The sequence below is a fragment of the Hyperolius riggenbachi genome, chromosome 1 (genome assembly GCF_040937935.1).
Source record: "Hyperolius riggenbachi isolate aHypRig1 chromosome 1, aHypRig1.pri, whole genome shotgun sequence".
Taxonomy (NCBI): Eukaryota; Metazoa; Chordata; class Amphibia; order Anura; family Hyperoliidae; genus Hyperolius; species Hyperolius riggenbachi.
Window position 1 is genome coordinate 393,535,735 of NC_090646.1, and position 18,323 is coordinate 393,554,057.

The 18,323-nt window shown below is 44.5% G+C and overlaps 1 protein-coding gene and 1 pseudogene across 7 annotated transcripts in view; both read left to right on the forward strand.

The window, feature by feature from the left end:
• Window positions 1–9,211: 9,211 nt before the first annotated feature.
• On the forward strand, window positions 9,212–9,281 carry LOC137533119 (U2 spliceosomal RNA; annotated as a pseudogene).
• Window positions 9,282–10,270: 989 nt separating this feature from the next.
• LOC137552128 (dynein axonemal assembly factor 5-like) overlaps window positions 10,271–18,323 on the forward strand; it is a 625,885-nt gene continuing 617,832 nt past the window's right edge. For 5 of the 7 annotated variants that reach the window (XM_068271378.1, XM_068271377.1, XM_068271376.1 and 2 more), the window contains exons 1-2: window positions 10,272–11,026; window positions 18,089–18,236. In XM_068271378.1, coding sequence (XP_068127479.1) covers window positions 18,121–18,236 — 116 coding nt within the window. In that variant the 5' untranslated portion in view covers window positions 10,272–11,026; window positions 18,089–18,120. Of the gene's footprint in view, window positions 11,027–18,088; window positions 18,237–18,323 lie in introns of all 7 variants that reach the window. The other 2 variants (XM_068271375.1, XM_068271381.1) reach the window with 2 other exon arrangements.

Genomic DNA, 18,323 nt, shown 5'->3' on the forward strand with positions numbered 1-18,323 from the left:
GTGTTTTCCTAGCCAGAATGTAACCTTAATGTGATGTCTTCTGTTAGTAGCAAGCAGGAGAGATCCAGCAGGTTCAGCAGATATGTCTCCAAGGAAAGACCTCCTCCCTGTAAGGGATACACCATCAAAGTCTACAAAAAGTTAGAGACTAAAGTCACAACTGGGTGACTACCAAAACCAGAGTTTAAGAGCTCTTGGGCCTAAACAAACCTAGAGTACACATCTACTAGCTAGTTACAGAACCATACATCTACTAATAACTGACATGGTTCACATCCTGCACCTGAGCCAAGACGTTTGCATGTTTTTTTCCCCACCTCAAACCTCTGTTTAGGCAGCACACTACCAGTTCTAGAGACAAGACTTTTGCCTCAGAAACAAGACTTCTTCCAGGGCCTAGGACAGGCTTGACCACTACAACCAACCGAAGATACCAGACTACTGCCATGGACACTTTCATGTCCAGCCCAAGAGGCTCAACTCTTCAGCCACAGGACACGTAGTCCAGAAGAGTAAACTCCTGTTTCTTCACTCATAATTCCCTCAAGGGGTAGTATATCTGGTATCAGCCATGACTACAGAAGAGAAGTGCTACTAACTCAGCAGAGTACATGGACACCTCCATGTTCTCAACTCATCAATCAAAAAGAAATCACACTGCTCTTTGTACTTGGCACAGGAATTTCAATGTTTTTATCTGTCTGTATCATGCAGTTATTACATATATATTCCTAGGGGCCCAAAATAAATTTGCACTAGAGTTCACTGCTCCAGTCCTACTCCGTGTAAGAATTGATTGCTTAAGATGCACCACTGAATGAAGATGAGATCTGTTTTTCAGCATTGACTCATGTAACTAAATTATCACTTTTTTTACATTTTCCAGTCATATTACTTGAGTTGAGAAATGTTTTACAGTAATTGATTTTTTTAATTTTATTTATTTTTAGTATTAAAGTTTTTCCATTATTTTGTAGACCCTGTCCCAACACTTTAGAAATGTTTTGTTGGTGTCAAAATCAAAGTAAGCCAACAGTCGGTCCCCTACTTACAGATAGCATTCTGGGAGGTTGTTTGCAAGCTGAATTTTTAAGCCGAATCATATATTGTACAATTAGACAATGGTTAGTGACATAGTGCGCTCCTCACATACATGCAAATATACTCCGTACTTAACTTCACTACACGTTTCCACAATCTGGATACTAAAATCCATATGTTAATACAGTTCAATACAACCTTGAGCAGTATATTTAGCTGGATTACATACTGGTTAAGGCTATTGCCTTTGATGTAGGCTTTGAGCCTTTGACCATGATTGGAATCCCGGCTTAAAGGAATACTGTAGGGGGGTCGGGGGAAAATGAGTTGAACTTATCCGGGGCTTCTAATGGTCCTCCGCAGACATTCTGTGCCCACGCAGCCACTCCCCGATGCTCCGGCCCCGCCTCCAGTTCACTTCTGGAATTTCAGACTTTAAAGTCTTAAAACCACTGCGCCTGCGTTGCTGTGTCCTCACTCCCGCTGATGTCATCAGGATCGTACTGCACAGGCCCAGTATGGTCTGTGTCTGCGCAGTACGCTCCTGGTGACATCAGCGAGGACACGGCATCGCAGGTACAGTGGTTTTCAGACTTTAAAGTCTGAAATTCCAGAAGTGACCCGGAGGCGGGGCCGGAGCATCGGTGAGTGGCTGCGCAGGCACAGGATGTCTGCGGGGGACCATTAGAAGCCACGGGTAAGTTCAACTCATTTTCCCCCGACCCCCCTACAGTATCCCTTTAAGCCGGCTCGTATTTTGGGGTAAGGCTGCCTAATACACCTGGTCACCAGTGGAGCTAAGTGGCTGCAGCCCTGAAGTGTTTTAAGTCTGCCAGGAGAAAGCACAATATAAATATTGTGTGTATATTGCTCCAAAAAACACTTACAATGTGTCATTGTGTAATTAGAGCGCTCAACAGTCATGTATTTTACCACAAATAGTTCATTTTTCCTGAAAGTCCAGACACCTTTCTTCCTGATGTCCATTAAAGAGGACCACGTTTCTATTATGACGGAAGGATTGGCGGGTGCCAGTGATAGCAACTCAATTGCTCACCCATAAAGGAGGTGCTTATGTTGCCTGTTATACAAGTGACGCAGGCTACGTAGATTGCATGAAGCCCGATTAACTTTATGTGCACTCTGCACTGGATTATCAACAGCGTCCTGCACAGAAATCACAAAACAAGCGTTGTTTAAACTTGGAGATGCTAAATACTTAAAGTGAAACTCCATTTTTCCTGAAAATGTTTACAAACATATATCAATGCTTTGCAAGACTTTGTAATTTAATGCTATTATAAGTATCTTTCAGTTTCAATTTGCAGCTGTTGATTTCTAAAACTGAGTAAAGCTGAAAAACATATATAAATTTTTTTTTGTTTAGAGTTGCGCTTTAAAGCAACAGAACAGGCAATCAGGCAGTATGCACAAATGATGCAGTGATCTGTCACACATGGGCTTCACAATTGAAGAACCAGGCCAACAACATGCCTAATATTTCTGGCATGTAAGATATGTGAGCTAACTGTCCAATATATAATGAACATATCTGGCTAGTCACCATGTGTAATCCAAGTATGCATTGCCACTCTTTTTTTAGCATTGCTTATTTGTAGCGGGAGAAATTACTGTTTGGCTATACCAACATGGACAATTTTGAGATGCAGCTAACACATCCCACAAACTTGCAATTACTGTATAATGTGTTGGGAATATCATGTTTCATACTAGACAAATGCTATCAGGAGCAGTCTGGAAGGACCTGTTAACAATCTGTCCCTTGATGTTGCATACTGTTATTATGAACTGTTCCAAATCCAAAAAGTTTGAAGAAGTCAAACAAGTACCAAATGCCACCTGGTGAATGTTGTAAAGATTCTTTCTTTCTCCAAGTTGGGAAAACATTTGTTAAGACATTTTTCGGGTGACAGTGTCAGCTTGGAAGTTGTTAATTAGAAAATTCAAACTCATTAGTATTTGGACAATAGCACAAGCAATTATTAGCTGTCAAACTATTTCTGTACCCAACAACATCATTTTTGCCAGCTATTAAATTAGAGCCTATAATTACCAGTGGTTTAAATCAGAAATTGGATAAGGATTAGTGTTGTGACAATTATGTTAATTACTAGGAAAAGCAAACAAAATATATACACACACACAATGTGCAGTTTACATTTAAAAAATACAACCAAAATAAATAATAAACAAAAAGATATATGTTTATAAATAAGAATCATCCCTGCCTCTTTTTTGCTTAGCAGCACCAATCTGCTGAAGGTCTTCCTGCAGAGGCGGCATTAGGCCCATCAGCCACTGAGGGAATTAAAGCACTGTTAAAAATGAAACGGATATCAGAACAAGACTAAAACACACATACTCAAATATGTATGTATCTTTAGTCTATTAACTTTGACCCCTGGGCCCTTATTCAATTAACTTTTTCTCCTGACTTTTTTCCTTGGAGTTAATTTTTCATCTTCTCTGTGAAATATATTTCCAGCACTTTGCATTTGAAAGGACCAACAATTATGTTAGAAAGTACTATTAAAATTATTTGAAGTAATTTCTTGATTGCTAGTGGTATAAAATGCATTTTATTGTGAAGCTGTGACAATATAACCTAGGAGAAAACGCGGGAGAAAAAGTTAATTGTATATGGACCCTCTGCAATTTCAGGTTTTCAGGTGACAACTTACTTGTGTCGTGTGTAATTTTCTTCTCATCTGACATGGCTCAGGAGTTACCAGCCACTTTAATTGCAGGCTTCTCTTGGATGATGGGTTATGAGAAGAGCCTAACAACAGTCATTCACCTGAGCATTGCTAGTATCTGCTGGGAGATGCTGAAACAAGGTTTTGTGCTGTGGAGCTGTCTTTCAGCACCACAGCACTATCTCTAATCATGACCTTGGTGCTTATTATACATAGGTATACATACAGTTCACAGCGTTGTTCCTAAAGTGCGATCTGTCAGGTAAAACAGATGATCACAGAACATTAGACTGTTCTTATATAGGTAGTTCCAATCACAGTCCTCCTGCAGACCCCACTCTAGTGAACAGTGGACCTGCCACCACATCAACAACAAAATTATTATTATTTATATAGCGCTGACATCTTCCACAGCACTGTACAAAGTCTATTGTCTTGTCACTTAACTGTCCCTCTGAGGGGCTCACAATCTAATTCCTACCATAGCCATATGTCTGTATATGTATGATGTAGTGTATGTATGGTAGTCTAGAGCCAATTTAGAGGGAAGCCAATTAACTTATCTGTAGGTTTTTGGGATGTGGGGGTAAACGGAGTGCCCAGAGAAAACCCACACAGACACAGTGAGAACATGCAAACTCCTTGCAGATAGTACCCTGGCTGGGATTGGAACCAGGGACCCAGCGCTGCAAGGCGAGAGAGCTAACCACTATGCCGCTGTAAATAAATGTAGTAAAATATACTTTAATATTCTTATCAGTAATTTAAAGTAGAATATTATACATCACACTTTAGGAACTACACTGTGAACTGTGTGTATACCTATGTACAGTAAGCACCAAGGTCATAAATAGAAATTTTGATACTGAAGCAAAAATCAGTAACCTTGGGAGCTGTGCACAGTGTGGGATGGCAACTAAATATTGTTTTAGCACCACAGCACTGCTGCCTCATTCCCGCATAAACCGTTATATCTCCTCCTGCCTCCACTACACAGCCATGCACCTCAACAGACCTGATACATGCCACAGGACAGCTTCTAGGGGTGGGAAAGGTGGGCCATTGCCTGAGGCGTAGTGACGAGGGGTTGCAGCTGCAGAGGGGATGCATGCAGAGGGAGCGTTATGATAACTTACCTGCTTGCATCTACATGCGCCTCATATTTACTTCCTGGTCTTGGGTCCAATTTAATCTAATGATAACAGCGCCCCCTGTGATGTAGCGGGTGCTGTTGCCATTAGACGAGACCCAGGACCAGGAAGTTATTTTGGGTTGCGGGGAAGGCTCTCTGGCTACATAAACTGGGGCTCTCTGGCTGCCTAAATTGGGGTCTCATTGGCTCCCTACAGGGACGATAGTTAGGCTTGTATATGTGCGGCAAATGAGTAGACGAGCGACTGATAACGGGTGGTTTGCCCGATCCAACCATCGGTTTAACTCACATAACTGTTGGGCTGATATTGTGCAGTTAGTCAAGTGTGTACAAGTCATCTGAATGACGTGTGCTTGTTTTGAATGCGGCCATATCATGCAGTCCGTTATTACGTTTGCTTACGCAGTAAATAAGTTGGTCGTTTAGTTGGTTTGGCCTGTCGAAATACAGGACGTGTCAATGGGTTGTGGTGTGGGTGGTCATGTAGTCGGGTTGGTCATGCACTTTGTTGGACGTGTGTATGAGCCTTTAGGGAACTAAACAATGGAAAAATAAGTCAGTATAGAGGAAAGTAAAGAGCAATTAAAGATGAACTGTAAGGTTAAAATGAACTCACCACCAGTGTGAAACTGATGCTAGGTTTGTCAGAGAAAACCTGGTTCTCAAAGGGGAAAAATTGTGCAGCCAATAGAAATCCAACTGAAAAGGTGAAATCCCTTCCCCTCAGTGACGTTAGTCCTAGGCTTAAAGCGGATCTAAACTCAAAATATGTCATTGCCTCTTTATATCCTTCTTACAACTGTGAGTGCCTAATGTACTCAGAAGAGACTCCCTGTCTCTGTCCAAACCCACTTATGGTTTAAGCCACACACCCTTTTAAGTGTGCGACGGTGATTTTTTTCCTCTCCTTAAATTTCCTCTTTAAACAGGCATGACAGTACTATTGCTATTGCCTCAGATTCTGTAATTACCATCAAAGAAGACAGGTCTTTATTTCCAGTAGAAGGAAAACTACCCGCATGATGATTGGAGCCTCTGAAGATGTGCAAGTGTGTAAAATGGTTGTCAGGACGTTACCCCATATGGACACTGCCCCACAGCCTCACCGGTATCTGGGTATGTTTATGATGCACAAGTACAGCAGAGTGCCAGCACCAGCGGGGATTGCCTGATGCTGGATACATATGCTTGCAGGTTGCTTGAGAAACCGGCATAAAAAGCACAAACCTCTCCCCCTAAATACTTACTGAGCCTCCAGCGATGTCTGGCAGACTTCCTGCAGAACCTAGCACAGGCATGGGCAAACTCGGCCCTCCAGCTGTTACGGAACTACAAGTCCCACAATGCATTTGTCATGACTGTGGCTGTCAGACTCCTGCAATGCATTGTGGGACTTCTAGTTCCATAACAGCTGGAGGGCCAAGTTTGCCCATGCCTGACCTAGCAGGCTCCTAGAGGCTTTCTGGATCCCCCGTGCATGCAAATCGCTGTGTCACCTGACGCGAATCGATCTCACGATCCAGACACTGGAGGGAACCGGTGAAGATGAGGTGAGTGGAGTACAGCCGGAGCAAGAAGCAGAGGTAGGCGCTAGTTGGGTCACAATCAGAAGGGATAGGGGAAAAAGTGGCTGGGAGGCTAGTCCTGAGTTGTCCCTCCCTAATAAGTATGCTTGTTTGCGTAATATTGGGGAGGATGATTCTGGAGTAGCAATGCTGCATCAGGATGTGTCCCTTAACAACCAAGGGGCAGACAGCTGCACTCCTATTCCCTTTCTCGTTGCAGCAAAGGCTAGACAGATACTGGTGGTAAGGGATTCAATTATTAGGCACACAGATACGTTAATCTGTCGTCTCCCGGGTGCTCGGGTTCGGCATGTAGCGGAAAGAATTGACAGAATATTGCGTGGGGCTGGGGAAGACCCGGCTGTCATGGTACACATTGGCATCAATGACAGTTAGTGGGAGATGGAAGGCCTTCAAAAATGATTTTCAGGTACTTGGAGATAAACTTAAAGCAAGGACCTCCGAGGTGGTGTTTTCTGAAATACTGCCAGTGCCACGTGCTACATCTGAGAGACAGAGGGAGTTTAGGGAGTTAAATAAGTGGCTGAGAAATTGGTGTAGGAAGCAGGGGTTTGGGTTCCTGGAGAACTGGGCAGACTTTGCAGTCGGCTACAGGTTCTACAGCAGGGATGGGCTGCACCTTAATGGGGAGGGTGCAGCTGCATTGGGGGAGAAGATGGCTAAATGGTTGGAGGAGATTTTAAACTAGGATCTGGGGGAGGCGGGAGGGTAAAGTCTAAATATGTAGACGAGATGAGGTAAAAAGACAGTGGGAGCCTAACATTATGGGGGGGGGGGGGGGGTGGAGAAGGGGGGGGGGGACAGTGTAAAGAGTAAGGAGGTTGGTAAAACATCAAGTAGCCGATTTCATGTAACCAAGATTGGAAAATGTGGTGGTAAAAACATAAAGTGCATGGTAACCAGTGCTAGGAGCCTTGCAACCAATTGCTTATTGGGGGTATGCTACAGGCCACCACATATTCATGAAGCTGCAGAACTGCAATTACTAAGTCAGATTGAAAAAGCTGCAAGTAAAAATGAGGTCATAGTTATGGGTGACTTCAACTTTCCAGGCATTGAATGGAGTATTGAGGCTACCCATTCTGGTAAAAGCAGCAGATATCTGGCATCACTACAGGACAATTACCTGACTCAAATGGTAACGGAACCAACTAGGGGGAATGCGTTACTGGATTTGATCATTTCTAATAGACCAGATAATGTATCAAATGTGCAGGTTCAAGAACATTTGGGAAATAGTGATCGCAACATGATAACGTTTGATCTGGTGACTGCCGTGGGGCAGTGGGACCACTAAAACTATGAATTTTAGAAAAGCAAAGTTCAATCAACTCAGGCAGGCACTAAGTTTGGTGAACTGGGATAACGTACTACAAGGGGAGGACACTGAAGGGAAATGGCAAGCTTTTAAACTTATTCTCAATCAATATTGTAGTATGTATATCCCATATGGAAACAAAATGTCTAGGAATAAAAAAAGGCCTCTATGGATGAATAGAAAGGTTAGAGATAAAACGAAGGGGAAAAAGAATGCCTATAAGGTCCTAAAACAGGAGGGGACCGAGACTGCATTAAACAGGATCTGTAACATCAAAAGATCCCCTGGGGGGTACTCACTTCGGGTGGGGGAAGCCTCCAGATCCTAATGAGGCTTCCCACGCCGTCCTCTGTCCCACGAGGGTCTCGCTGCAGCCCTCCGTGAAAGATGACGTCAATATTTACCTTCCCGGCTCCTGCGCAGGCGCTCTGACGGCTGTCGGCTCCGAACTACACGGAAATACCCGATCGCCGTCGGGTCTGCTCTACTGCGCAGGCGCAAGTTTCGGGCGCTTGTGCAGTAGAGCGGACCCGACTGAGATCGGTATTTTCATGTAGTTCGGAGCGGAAAGCAGCAACAGCGCCCCCGCTGGAGCCAGCAAAGGTAAATATTGATTTTACAGTCGGGTCTGTCGCCGGCTGTTCGGAGGGCTGCAGCGAGACCTCCGTGGGACAGAGGACGGTGTGGGAAGCCTCATTAGGATCCGGAGGCTTCCCCCACCCGAGGTGAGTACCCCCCAGGGGATGTTTTTGAGGTTACAGAGTCTCTTTAAGCAATTATAAGGAGTTCAATAAAAGTTGTAAAAAATAAATTAGGCTGGCAAAGATTGAAGCTGAAAATCAAATCGCTAGGGATATCAAATCTAATCCACAGAAGTTTTACAAGTACATCAACTCTAAAAAAAAAAAAAAAAAAGACTCCTAAAGGATGAGGGTGGGAACTCAATGGTGGATGACCAAGGTAAGGCAGAGTTACTGTGTTTCCCCTAAAGTAATGAATGTTGGATTATTATGGCTCTGTACAAATTAACAAGCTGACACATCATTGCATTCCAGCGGTTCTGGAGGTGTGTTTAGCGTCTAAGGGTACAATGGTTAATTTGCATATATTCAGCAGTGATGCACTGGGAGACATCTTAAGCTCACTCCAACCTGAATTATCTCAAATTCTTTCTGTTTTAAGAAAGCAAACTTTTGTTTTTCTCCCCTAAAGTAAGACATCCCCTGAGAATAAAACCTAGCAGGAATTTCAAGAAATGTAAGACATCCTCCGAATTTAAGCCCTAGCTAGGCAGCAGCCCACATGACACCAGCAAGTCACGCTCAATACAAAGCCTGGATAAGGGAGAGCAGCAGTATAATGTGCGTTCTATTCAGTCCTATATATGTGTCAGGCAATCGCTTCTCGGCCTTTTGGCTAAGATCAAGTGTAGTATCTGTTCTTGAGGTTTTTTGGGGGGACCTGGAGGGATGGCACTGTGGCAGGGTGTCCTTCCTGGTCGTAATTACCAGAGGCTGATTGAATGGATCTACGCCTGGTCGAGGTTGAATGGCTGAGGGCTTTGCTTAGGCGTACTGCCCCTGGAAGTGGCGCTCCAGGTGCACCTGAAAAAAACTGGGATATGGCAGATCCCATGCGGAAGTAGGGTGCTTTGGTCTGTACTTCCCATATGCATAGCCAACTAACGCAGCTCCCCGGGCCTTTTGGCTAGGGAGAGTGCGGAATTTTAGACAGAGGTGTGATCAGGATTCATCTGTTCCTCAACCAGGAAGAACAACAAGTGATACTGGAAGATTTCTGGAAGCTGGAACCTATTATTCATGCTCAGGGTAGAGCACCAAAAGATTTAGGCCATGAGAAGGCTGAAGAAAGCAGTCGGATAAAGAAAGAAATACCAGGACCTAGTCAGAAAGTAATAATTTATGACTTCTTAGTAGGAGATGAAGTATTGCAACATAGAACAGACACTTCTCAAAGTAAGATAGTGCAATCGTATTGGCAACCGATGTCACAACCTCAACGGCTCAAGCGTTCTAAACGGACACAGTGTTCATTGGAAACCATTCAGCTTACAAACGTCAAGGTGGCTCAAGACAAAGAGTTTGAGAAGTCAGAGAAGGGAGAGCAAAGGTGCTCTACACAAACAGAACTAGACCACGAGTCAAAATGGAAACATACTCAACATTCCCCGCTTCCTGAACAGTTCGGATTATATGTAGACACTGTGACTTGGTTAAAAGAAAAATTGTAGGGACTACAATTTGAAAAAAAGGGGGTGAATGTAACCCTGTGTGTGTGTGTGTCATTGCAAAAGACACACACACCAAGGGTTACAGATGCATTGACTTTTTGTGGAAAGTGCTGCTGTCAAGGGAGCCTGCAGGTGCCGCCAGGGGGAGCCCATGAGCAGAAAAGAGGAGAGAGAAGCTGGGCATGTGCAGGGAGGAAGTAACAGTTGAGTTTTACAGTTGAAGGCTAGTGAGGGGGAGGAGCTGAGTAGCCATGGAGACTGAGCTGATGAGGCAGCAAGAAATAAATTGTGTCACAATACTATACTGGACTGCAGCAAGAAATACGCTTGATTTGTGAGGAAATAGAGGAGAGACACAAGAAGAGACCAGCCATTGGTGAGACAGTCTGAGCAAGGCAGAGCCACAGACAAGTGAGCACTTATTGAAAACTAAACTAAGGAAGGGAAAGAGAGCTGCAGACATAACAGGAGAGGAGAGAGACCACTCACAACTACAGGCCAGTAAAGAGCAGCAATACTGGAGAGATAAGTCAGAAGAGAAGCAGTAAGCAATAAGAATGAAAGACAAGGATATTAAAATGTACCTGTAACAGAGAGAGATAACAGAAAACAGCAGAGACATTACAGTGAGTCATGACACAGAGACAACAGGACAATAATGCATACAAGAGTGAGACGGAGAAACAAGTGACAGGATTAAAGAAAAGGAGTGAAGACTGCAGTGCAGTGTCTAAAGAGATTGGCAGACAAAATACAGAGGAGACAGCGGTGCTTCTTATATGTTAAGTGATAATTCACAACCATCAATTTCACATATTCTGTCCCATCCTGGATGTTGCTAGGTAACCGCCAGACATTTCTCTACGTTTCCTTCTGTCCTGTGCAAGAATTCAGGTCCCCTTTAAAAAGACAGCGGTGAAGAAGTGGCAGATAGCGGAGCGCTGTGTGAGGAAAATTCTGGCAAGTTAATGCAAATAAACTGTATCACATATATGTTTCCTGAACTAGCCCTGATCCTAGCAGGCGGATGTATGCAGAGGCCTACCTATACTCAACTGCTAAGAAGAAGTTTATGAATGTGTTTTGTCACTGAACTTTTTTATCCATATGATTTAATACAAATATTTCTTAAAAATAACTTGATTGGTGTCTGGAGGATTTCTTTACAGTTAAAGCATTTAAAAGGTGTTACATCATTATAGCTCTGGGGAGCTTGACAGAGTTCTCTGCCTGCAAGAAATAGACCCTTAATTACATGATCAGCAGAATTAATTTCCTGTAATTGAGAGCCAATATCTGCAACCCACAAGCTCTGTGTATGTTATCTCCCTGCTATCTCCCTCCCCATCTCGCTCTCCCCCATCACCCCATGCTGTACCTCCACCTCCTTCTACACCTTGTCCCCCTTCTGTTTCCCCGCACCCTCTCCCCTTCTGTCCTTAGACTCCCTTTTAGCCCCCAACCCCCATGCACCTCCCTTCCCTCCCCCCCACACTCTACCAACACACCCCCTCGGCATAACCTTATTCCTATCCATCCTACCCCTAGGTATTCGCTCCCTGTTTCCTGTGGCCTCTGGAATGCCAGGTCCACCCGCAATAAGCTGCTCTCTGGAACTCGCTCCCTCCAGCCACCAGACTCGCCCCCACCTTTAATACCTTCACACAAGCTCTCAAGACTCACCCTTTCATGCTCACATACCCCCCTACATCAGCACCATAATATGTTCTGTTAGACACCCTCTCAACAGATGCACCTATTGTCTCCAGCCCCACCCTTTAGATTGTAAGCCTCTGGTGGGCCCTCTCCCTTAAGCTGGCCATACACTGGCCCGATTTGCTGCCGTTTCGACAGCAGATTCGATCACTGGGATCGAATCTGCTGCCAATCGTTCGCGCTACACGCCGAATTTCGATCCATTTCGTCCGATCCCGTCGATCGCTCCGTGCAGAAAAATTACCGTCGATCGCTAGCGGGTAGGGAGCGCGTCGCTAGCGGCGTTCGAGTGCCCGACGACCGACGCAATAGAGCGGCAATACATTACCTACTCCGCCGGCGCGACTACTCCCGGTCACCGCTGCTCCGTGTCCGCGCTGGTCTCTGGCATGCTTCAGTTCCTCCTGCCCGGCAGGAAGTTTAAACAGTAGAGGGCGCTCTACTGTTTAAACTTCCTGCCGGGCAGGAAGAAGTAAAGCATGCCGGGGCCGGAGACCAGAGTGGAGACGGAGCAGCGGTGACCTGGGGACTGGAGTCGCGCCGGCGGAGCAGGTAATGTATGCGGGCATGCGGGCGGGGGGAGCGGCGGCAGCACCACCACCACCACCACAACAGATTGTGAACGGTTTCAGGCTGAAATCGGTTCACAATCTGTTTGCAGTAAAGGTAGCCATACGATCCCTCTCTGATCAGATTCGATCAGAGAGGGATCTATCTGTTGGTCGAATCTGATGGCAAATCGACCAGTGTATGGCTACCTTTAGTGTTTCCAGCTTGATTATGCAATCTTACTGACAATCACCCCTTTTGTGGACTAGAACAATCTCTATTTTGACCTATGACATTGTATTGTTATCAAATCATTTGCATGATCTTGTTTTGTTGTGAGTTTCCTGTATGTCCTACCTTGTATGTTAACCCTTTTATCTATTGTGCAGCGCTGCGTAATATGTTGGTGCTTTATAAATACAATAAATAATAATAATATGTTGCACATGGCATACAGTATGTACATTTTGTATAGGAAAACTACCAGTGTTTGCCCAAAAATAAGACCTCCTCTGAAAATAAGCCCTAGCACATCTCTTAGAGCAAAAATTAATATAAGACAGTGTCTTATTTTCGGGGAAACGCGGTATTAAATGCTTTCTTTGCTTCTGTCTTCACAAGGGAAACATCACTGTTGCAAATTACAGATGCAGAAGAGTCTTATTCTTCCAATTGTAATATTAAATACTTAACGCAGGAAGAAGTGAAGGCAAGACTAAATAAATTAAAAATAGACAAGGCACTTGGCCCAGATGGCATGCATCCTCGGGTCCTAAGGGAATTAAGTTCAGTTATAGATAAACCCCTTTATCTTATATTTTGTGACTCTCTTTTAACTGGCAGAGTCTCAGTGGATTGGCGTACAGCCCATTTTTTCCCATCATTTAAGATGGGCAAAAAATCCAGGGCTGTGGAGTCGGTACAAAAATCCTCCGACTCCTCAGTTTAGGATTCCACCGACTCCTCGACTCCGACTCCTCTAATTTGCATATTACAATCTTGTTGAATGAAAGTATGTAACATGAAATTCGTCTCAACTGCCAGCGCTTAGGAATTTTAAAAGACAACTGAAGTGAGAAGGATATGTAGACTACTATATTTATTCCCTTTAGTCATAGACTAAAACTAGTCCTTGGTAAGAGTACTTGTAAAAGGTACAGGCCGGAACAAAGAACATCTATCAGGCCCTAGGCAATGTGACTGTGGGTACATGTAAGAGTGATGTGCAGGGGAATAAGGAGATACTTCCTCTATTACACATTCTTCATGCACAATCTGAACCAGGTTTATGGGTGATAGACAACACCTCTGTGTTCAATGTGCACAGCATTCTCAGTGGATTCCCTGCAGCTCTGTGGGGAGTGCATATGTAGAATATAGTAATACTGTGTAACAAAGTAAACCTGAGACAGATGATACCTGGGGCTTCCTCCAGCCCCCTTCAGGCTAATCAGTCCCTCGCTGTCCTCCTCCGCCACCTGGATCTTCTGCTATGAGTCCAGGTACTTGAGCCAGTCTGGCGTAGTGCGCATGCACACACTCCGCCGCCGGGAGCGTATTACACCTGCGCAGCACTGTTGTGCAGGTGCAGAACGCTCCTGGCTGTGGAAGCGCTTTATTCTTACAGCATAGATGTTATTTAGTATATATACGAGATTCCTGTGTACACATCATATATACAGTCACAATCAGGGGACTGCTTTATTGAAGCAGCACAAGTAACTAATTTTGATTGGTTTATTACTGTATGTATACATTATTTATGATGACTATTACCTGAGAAATAGAACATTCTATCATATTCTCTATTTTAATTACAGTTTAAATTCATTAGGAGTCGGAGTCGGTGCATTTTTTCCCGACTCCGACTCCAGGCACCCAAAATTGCCCCGACTCCAACTCCACGACTCCGACTCCACAGCCCTGAAAAAATCAGATCCAGGAAATTATAGACCTGTAAGCTTAACATCAGTTGTATGCAAACTATTTGAGGGGTTACTAAGAGATACTATACATGACTTCATAGTAGAAAATAATCTTATTTCTTAGCATCAGCATGGGTTTACTAAAGACAGGTCCTGTTTGACTAACATGCTCAGCTTTTATGAGGTAGTGAATGCTAATGTGGATATTGGGAATGCTGTAGATGTGATATACTTGGACTTTGCAAAGGCCTTCGACACTGTTCCACATAAAAGTCTGGTGCAAATGTTGAGGATGCAAGGACTGGGGAAGAGTCTATGTGCATGGATAGGGTACTGGCTAATGGACAGAAAACAAAGCGTTGTGGTCAATGGATCATACTCAAAATGGGTGACTGTTAGCAGTGGGGTCCCACAGGTGTCTGTACTGGGTCCAGTGCTCTTCAATTTATTTATTAATGACCTAGTAGATGCAATAGTAGTAAGCAATGTTGCCATTTTTGCAGATGGTACAAAATTGTGCAGAGTCATCAACTCTCAGGAAGATAGGGACATATTGCAACAGGATCTGGTGGATAGGATGGCTATATGGGCACATACATGGCAGATGAAATTCAATGTTGAAAAATGTAAAGTCATGCATTTTGGTCGAACCAATGGTCTAGCACCATGCAAAATAAATGGGATACAGTTGGGGACATCAAACTTGGAGAAGAATTTAGGAGTACTCATCGACAACAAGTTACATAATTGTACTCAATGCCAAGCTGCTGCAGCTAAAGCTAACAAAATTTTGGGATGCATTAAAACGGAAATAAAAACTCGAGATGCTAGCATAATATTGCCCCTGTTTAACTCTCTAGTAAGGCCACATCTGGAATATGGAATTCAGTTCTGGGCACCACATTACAGGAAAGATATTGCAGTTTTAGAGCAGGTGCAGAGACGAGCAACAAAATTGATACGTGAGATGGAAGGTCTCGCTTACCAAGAAAGGTTAGATAAACTTGGTTTATTTAGTCTAGAGAAAAGACGCCTTAGAGGGGATAAAATTAACATGTATAAATACATCAGAGGGCAATATAAAAGCTTGGCGGATGAGCTTTTTGTCACTAGGCCTTCTCAAAGGACTAGAGGACATGATCTGCGCATGGAGGAAACATTTTTTAGCCATTTATTTAGGAAAGGGTTCTTTACAGTAAGAGTGATTAAGATATGGAATGCATTGCCACAGGAAGTAGTTATGGCAAACTCTATACCTGCATTTAACCTGCTGGGCGGTCTGGACGAGCTCAGCTCGTCCAGTACCGCCGGAGCCTGCCGCTCAGGCCCTGCTGGGCCGATTTGGCTCAAATAAAAAGCAGCACACGCAGCCGGCACTTTGCCAGCTGCGTGTGCTGCCTGATCGCCGCCGCTCTGCGGCAATCCGCCACGAGCAGCGGCGAAAGAGGGTCCCCCCAGCCGCCAGAGCCCAGCGTAGCCGGAACAAAAAGTTCCGGCCAGCGCTTAGGGCTGGATCGGAGGCGGCTGACCTCAGGACGTCGGCTGACGTCGATGACGTCACTCCGCTCGTCGCTATGGCGACGATGTAAGCAAAACAAGGAAGGCTGCTCATTGCGGCCTTCCTTGTTTATTCTGGGCGCCGGAGGCGATCGGAAGAACGCCTCCGGAGCGCCCTCTAGTGGGCTTTCATGCAGCCAACTTTCAGTTTTTCTATTAAAAAAAAACCCTCCCGCAGCCTCCCTGGCGATCTTAATAGAACGCCAGGCAGGTTAAAGGGGGCTTAGATGCTTTCCTTGCGTTGAGGGACATCCATGACTACAATTACTAGGTAATGCCCAGTGATGTTGATCCAGGGATTTTGTCTGAGTTCTTTTGAAATCTCCACTATTACACACAGTGCATTCGAAGTTATATTTGGGTAGGTTAACGGGGTTCTTGAATTTCTTATTGGTAGAGTCAAACCCTTAAGGGCTTGTTCGTTCACACTAGAAATCGTAAAACGCTAGCGATTACCGCTAGCGTTTTGCGGGCGTGATTTTTCCATGATAAACGCAGAAAAATCACTGGACAAATAAGCGTTTTGGGAGCGATAGCGATGAGCGGTTCTATACATGCAAATCGCTCCAGAATAGCTGGCAAATCGCTGCAGGTAACTCGTTTGTGATTTAGCGATAATCGCAAAATGCCTGCGATCGTGGTAGTGGGAGCACTGCCATAGGCTAGAATAGGACTACCGTTTTTTAAAAACTCTAGCGGTTTGCAGTTAGCGGGAATTGCGTGATTCCCACTTACGTGTGAAAGGGGCCTTAAGGATGGTCTGGAATTTACTTATTTTCTCCACATGCAAAATGTTAAAGGATATTTTCTTTTCCATAAATACATTACCAAATTAAATAATAATGTTTCATATGGTTAGGTTTTGTTGATCTATGTTAAGACTTGTATGAAAATTAAATGTTTTAGGTCATATTCATATAAAAATATAGAACATTTTGAAACTTGCCAACTTTCAAGCACAGTACAGTGTTTCCTGGCTACAACTGGGAAGTTGCATCCTGGGTACTTTCATTGTTGTTTGTAGCTGCTCTTTAAAGAAAACCTGTGCGATACTTACAACAGTGTCTACTATGGCAAAGGATGTATTTTATACAGCATTACTGGCTTCTTTACAGTGCTTGTAAGAATCACATCTAAGGGTGCCCCTACATGACTTAATATTGCGGGCCGATTTGGTCACAATGGGCAGCCGACAGATGTCAGAGACTGATGTCTCTCTAATCAGATTCGATCAGAGAGAGAGTTGTCTCTTGGTCGAATCTGCCCATCACCAGATGTATGGGTATCTTTAAAAAGAGAACCCGAGGTGGGAATTACTTTTACTATTGGGGCACAGAGGCTGGTTGTGCGCACTAAGACCTGCCTCTGTTGCCCCATCGTGTGTCTCCATGTCCCCCCTGCTCGCCGCTATACCCCCCGCATTGCTGGCTGTGTCGCCAGCTCAATGTTTACCTTGCGCTGTCAGTCAGCGCCGCTCCCCCGCCTCCTCCGCATCGGCGCCACCCGCCGCGTCACTTCCCTCCTATCAGCGGGAGGGAAGGGACACGGGCGGGTGCGCCGATGCGGAGGAGGCAGGGGAGCAGCGCTGACTGACAGCGCAAGGTAAACATTGAGCTGGCAACACGCTGCGTGTCGCCAGCAATGCGGGGGGTATAGCGGCGAGCAGGGGGGACATGGAGACACACGATGGGGCAACAGAGGCTGGTCTTAGTGCGCACAACCAGCCTCTGTGCCCCAATAGTAAAAGTAATTCCCACCTCGGGTTCTCTTTAAGCTGGCACTAACGGTCCAATTTCTAGCGAGAAATCGTTCGAGCGATCAGAAATTCTGATCGGACGAAAAATCGTTCACTACACCATCAACTAACCAATCATTGCTTCCTATCTATCACGACCACCAAGAAAATCCACATTTTCGTTTGACGAAAATTCATTCGGGCGACATTTTTTTCACTCGTTCATAATCGATTGTGTCCACCAATGGAGATTATTTACAACCAATCCGATCAGAATATCTGATCGCTCGAACGATTTTTCGCTAGAAATTGGACCGTTAGTGGCCAGCTTTAGTCATTAAAGGTTTTATCTAAACAACCATTATGTCCTAGGTAACTGTTACTACAAACAAAATATTGCTGTTACACATTTGTAGGTTAAGGTTAGCGTCCCTTTAAGAAAAGTCATGTGACATTTATACTTGTGTTGAGCGTTATTTGGCTGCTTCTGCACACATCCTGAGCTGTAATATTTACATTCATGATGTGTCCTTTCTTCAGGCCCTGTTATTGGCGAGCATCTCGATCTGTTAATGCTAGTTTTGAAGACCTGCCTCCAACCATCCAAAGAACCTCAGATGCGTCTGAAAGTCTTCACCATGCTTTCGAAACTTCTTCTAAAACCCAACGAGACTGTCAACTCTAAAGGGTTAGTATAGTTTCACCACTACTTCCTTCACAACATAAAACAATAAGCTCTCATTCATGGAATTTTGGGCGCTCATCATACAGTATT